At 61.3% G+C, this 5270-nt stretch overlaps 1 protein-coding gene and 2 non-coding genes across 3 annotated transcripts, besides 1 other annotated feature; all 3 read right to left on the bottom strand.

The window, feature by feature from the left end:
* Nucleotides 1-4386, bottom strand: Tc00.1047053509397.9 (dispersed gene family protein 1 (DGF-1), putative; the record flags this gene model as incomplete). Its single annotated transcript, XM_799018.1, has 1 exon — nucleotides 1-4386. A coding segment is annotated over one exon (4386 nt), but the record flags the coding sequence as incomplete, so codon positions are not given.
* Nucleotides 1-5270: a sequence feature (areas not merged during assembly with more than two copies in the genome that could not be assigned to a particular haplotype).
* Nucleotides 5000-5075, bottom strand: Tc00.1047053509397.20. Its single transcript, XR_008255611.1, has one exon. It is a non-coding gene; the product is annotated as a C/D small nucleolar RNA (snoRNA), TB8C3C3 (small nucleolar RNA).
* Nucleotides 5127-5206, bottom strand: Tc00.1047053509397.10. The gene has a single exon (XR_008255610.1). It is a non-coding gene; the product is annotated as a C/D small nucleolar RNA (snoRNA), TB8C3C2 (small nucleolar RNA).

The following is a 5270-nucleotide window of genomic DNA, read 5'->3' as shown; positions in this document are numbered from 1 at the left end:
GCTGTGATTCGACACGGTGAGGTCTTGGTACTGATAAAGGAATCTTGTCCCGGTGGCCATCGTATTGTTGAGCAGCGCAAAAACGGAGCGATCACTGGCAATGAGCCTATACATGTACAACATGTATTTGTATTTATGAAAGCTGCAGTACCGCGTGTACAGCGAGCTGCCGCCCACCAGCGTCAGCGTCCCCATCGAGTACAAACCATATCCACCGTAGCCCAAAGCACGCGCCTTGACGTTGCTGACCAACAGCGAGGACGCACTCAACACAACGTCGTCCAGCTTCACGACGATCAACATGCGGTTCACAGAATTCGGCAACTGCTCCGCGTCGACTTCAGTGACGGCGATGTCGCAGTGCTGCGGGAGGGCACGCCTAAATAGAACAACGGAGGACCGCATCACCGTCTGGCTCACGCGGATCAGGACGCCGGCTGACTCGGCCACCTCAGTGCCCCCAACAAACTGCAGCGCGGCTCCGTCACGAAATGTGCACCCAGTGAGCGTGATGTTGATGGGGAGATGCAGCGGCATACTGTTGAGGGAGAGCGTCAGCAATGCACCCACGCCGCTGAATGTCACACCCACGTAGCAGTGGTGCGTCTTCCACATGTTCAGCGCGAGGCTCGTCAGCGTCTGGTTCACCACGCAGCTCGTGTCGCCGTCCACGGCTCTCTCCGGTAAGGGCGGCACAACCGTGTCGGGCACCGCAAAGGGAAGACACGACGCGCCATGCCATCCGCCCTTGCAGCTGCACGAGCACGAGCTGCGGTCCACCGACTCCGTACCGGGCATGTAGCACGCCGCGTCGTCGTTGCATGTGCCGCACCCGAACACCACCACGTCCTCCGGAAACACGCCGTCGTACGACACCTCCTTCTCGCCCTGCATGTTGCACCCAACCACAAAACGCGCGGGTGACGCCACATTCGAGTTCGATGAAGTAATTCTCGCAAAATCACTACTCGAGTCCGCCTGACGGTTGTGTGCAAGCGACACGGTGGTGCCGCTGCCCGACAGTCCAATAGTGTACCAGGAAAACGTCATACTCAATAGTGAGGCTGCGCTCACGTTGTTGCCCTCCACACGCCACTGCGCACCACCCTGAAGAGTAACCGAGTCGCTCAACTGCACCAGAGCAGAATTGAATACCTCCGTGCTGCCAGTGAAGGTGCAGTCCGCCACTCTCAGCAGCCCCGCGGAGCTCACAAAAACCAAAAACTGAAAATAAATGCCGCTGGCTGCGCTCATCGTGTTGTTCTCGACGTCAATGTGACCGCCGTTCTTTAATTCAACATCTTTATGATAAACGGCAGACTCCGAGCTGTAATCCCTCTTTGTTGACTTCAGCGTATTTCCCTTAATAATGATCCCGCCCCCATCAACAACAACAGGAACGGGGAAATAAACTGCGAAACTCTCCCCCTCCATGTTGTTGTCGAGCAGCAGCAGCGTCGAGTTCGCACCCAAAGTAAACCTTGGAAAGTGAATGGCATGGCTCGACGCTGACAAGAGCTTACTGCCCGCCACCAGTATCTGGGAACTCGCGCCAAAATCATCCTCAAACTCCAACTCACCGGAATCCAGCATCGAGGATGTCACGCTCAAGTGCACGCTCGCACCACTCCCCTTGATCGACAGGCCCATGAGGACGCACTGCAGCAGCGTGATGTTGAGTGTCTTTCCTGGCGCGTCGAAGCTCCACAGGTCCAGCACAATCGCGGCGGTGAAGGTCACCTTGACAAAGCACAGGCCACGCAAACCGGGATCAGGATAGTCCACGGAGCTGATGCTGCCACCGTAAACGCAGCGGACCTCCGTATCGTCCGTATCTGAAAGCGGGAACGGTCCAAGGCCGTCCGGAACCGCAGCTGGCAGACAAGTGTCACCGTAGCCGCCAGCAGCGCACACACACCCACAGCCGCTGATGCCGCTCGTCCTCGCAGCAAAGCACACGGCGTCCACGGTACACGTGCCACAGTCCAATGCCGTCACGGGTGTCCTAATATTGAGCTCGCTTCTGTAATTCGTCACAGGAGATCTCGTTACCTCGTTGCACGTGCCGTAGATGATCGGGCGCGAGTCGGATGGTGGTGACCAAAAACTTGTCATGTATGCAGTGATCGACGAATAGGAGCCGTAACCAAAGTCGTTGTGAAGTATCGACCACACACTCTGATCACGGAATGCCACGCCATTCTCGCTTTCCACGTGCACAACGTAGGCGGTGCGGAACTCGTTGTCGCGGTGCACCAGCCAGCTGCCGCCAGTCACAGTCAGCGTGGTTGCCATGACCATGGCAAAGCCGAGATGGAACACACTGGACACAACCTGCAGCACGCTGCCGCCAGCCACCACAACGTCCCCAAACACACACGCGCCTTTGTAGTATTCGGTACTCGGCGCACTCCACGAGCTGTTCTGTATGGAGAACACGGAGCCGCCGCTAACACGCAGGCCCGACGCAATAGCGTACATCACGTGCATCTGCGAATTGACAGCGCAGTTGTCCATGTAGAAGACGCTGGACAGGTTCACACCGAGGCCGCGCTCCACAAGTATCGCAGCGCACGAACCCCCGCCACACACCAGCTTCGACCGCGTCATGACAAAACACGTCGACAGAAGACGGACGCCGTCCAGAACAAGCGCGGGGCCGTACCGGGATTTCTCGTGGCCAGGAGTCGTCGGCACGTAATGCGACCCGCCAACCGTCGCGCGCAGGGTCGAGTTCGCCAGCAGCACACTCGAGTTCAGCGGCATCGCGCCCTGCAGCACGATCGTGCCCTCCAGTGAAGTCACATTCGTCATGTTGACGAGGGCGTGCGGCACCAGGTGCGCTGTGCTCTCGCTGAGGCCGCCAATCCGCAGCTGCGCGCCGCCCACAAGCACACAGTGGCGCAGCGTCACGTTCAGCGCGTCAGCGAACACGTCCATCGAGCGCAGGTCCACCGCCACAGTGATCGGTCCGCTGAACACCACCGAGTCGAAGCACGCCGTCGCCTGACCGCCGCCAACCGTCACGGACTCCGTCAGCGTCACGCCAGTCACGCAGTCCTGCGCACCGCCACCGCCGCCGCCGGCCCTCGCAGCCGGCACGTCGAACGGCAGGCACGCCTCGCCCACACCGCCGGCACGACAGTTGCACACGCACTCGGAGAACGACGCCGTCAGCGCATCGAAGCACGCCAGCGCGGCCGCACAGCCGTCGCACGGCACCACGCTCACGGAGGGCAGTCCGGCCAGGCGGTAGTCGCCGCTGCTCTGCAGCACGCGGCCGCCGGCACGGTTGCACTGCACGGACACAGCGCCGCTCGTGATCGTCGGCCCGGAGACAAGCGTCGCGCCGGTGGCAGCGCAGCGAGCAATCGACACGGCGCCGCCGCCCAGCGTCACCCCTGACAGCGACGCCACAGTCGACGCCTCGCCCACTGCCCACACTTCGTGCATGTCCAGCCACCCGCCGGCACCGACCGTCCCACCGTCGCAGCGTACCAACGAGGACGACGCGACAGACCCCTCAACGCCCACGAAGCGCAGCACAGACTCAAACACCGCGAGGCGCTCGCCAAGCACAATGCCGCCGCCGCTGCTCACAACCGACACGTTCGTCACGGAGAACACCGAGTGGTTACGCAGACTGAGACGCGACGAGGACGACACATGCATCGCGGACGCGGTCGGACCGCCCGACGCCTCCAGCGACACGCCGTCAAGCACCACAGCGCTCGACAGCAGTTCCACACCGCCGCCAACGTACACCGCCGACCCGCCCGCCTGCGACGACCTCAGCACAGTGTTGCTCACACGCAGCTGCGTCTGCAACAGCGACGTCGCGTGCAGCACAAGCGGCGACGCCACCGCGTCCGTCAGCCCGCTCAGTTGGGAGTAGCGCATCGGCCCCGGCGTCACAATCGTCGAGTCACGGACCGTCACGTTCGTGTGTGCCGGCAGGTTGTGCACAAACACGAGCGAGCAGTAGCTCCCGGACAGCCCGCTCACGCTCACCTCCAGGCTCCGCTCAGTCGCCGGCTCGCCGCTGTAGCCCCGCACGTATATCTGCGCACCGCCGTCGCACACGCAGTCCCTCAATTCGATGCGCAGCGCGCCGGGAAGCATCGCCGCAACGTCGAGCACCACAGCCACGCCGTTCGTGATGCACACGCCGTCCATCAGCACCGTGTCCACAGCGCGGCCCACCGTGATGGCTCTCTCCACCGTGCCGCCCCGCAGTCGCAAAGGCACCGCATCCACCGCGGGCATCCACGCCGCCAACGACACCAGCGCCAACACCAAAAGCAGCACCGCCACACGCACAGCCGCAATGGCCCTGCGCCGCACGCGGTGCCGGCTGTGCGGACACGCACCCGCCGCAGACCACATCCACCAACCCAAACAGGTATCAACAGGGCTGTCGTGGTGTGTCGCACTCGCCTCGTCGACCGTGCCTCCTGCTCCGCAAATCCCTTCCTACAGATTTCAAATACAGTGACCCGATTCCGCCAGATCGTTATCCCACTACTACTTCTACTAATACTAATCCTACTGCTGCGAGTAATTACTAAAACCTTGAAACGATAGTTGTGGTGGTCAAGCCACAGTATCTCTATCTGCAAGGTAAAACAAGAAAGAGGCAGCAACAACAGTAGCCAGACACAGCAGCACGCAGCGGCATCCGGCCACAGACATTCCACATCACATCACAGCCAGCGACACAAAGACGCGCAGACGCAGTCAGCCCAGTGATGCCATCGGCCTCCCACCGCCCGCGCAACTCCACACAACCGCCGTGCAGAGTGGCGGGACCCCGGCAAAGAGGCAAATGACCATTGGCACCGCCCTTCTCACCAAATGCCTCCAACACATGACGGCCCCGATGCCGTGGACAACACACAAAAGCCGAGGCAGATACACGTGGCATTGTTGCAACCGCCAGCCATCGAGCGCGTCCGTGAACGTGGTGGTGGTGGTGGCGCAGAAAAGGGGCGGTGAGTGCGTCAGTTGCCAGTAGTCAAAGCGTCGTTTCTCGCTCACGTGGGTCGGCATTGCAGAACAAAGAGCGGCATCATGCGCGCACGGCATGCACAAGGGCAAAAAAGACGAATAAAGAAGCACGGTGGCGGCACTCAGCCACGGGGGACAAGGACCCACATCGACTCTGCGGTCGGTTGACCTTCAGACGTCCGGTTTGTAATCACGCCGCCGCCGCGCAGTTCTTGTGTCTGCAGGAGACTGGGGAATGGAGGGAGGGAAGAGAGAGGCGGTGC

Source organism: Trypanosoma cruzi, genomic scaffold (assembly GCF_000209065.1).
Source record: "Trypanosoma cruzi strain CL Brener 1047053513747 genomic scaffold, whole genome shotgun sequence".
In the NCBI taxonomy this organism is placed as follows: Eukaryota; Euglenozoa; class Kinetoplastea; order Trypanosomatida; family Trypanosomatidae; genus Trypanosoma; species Trypanosoma cruzi.
This window is presented reverse-complemented; position numbering and strand designations above follow the sequence as displayed.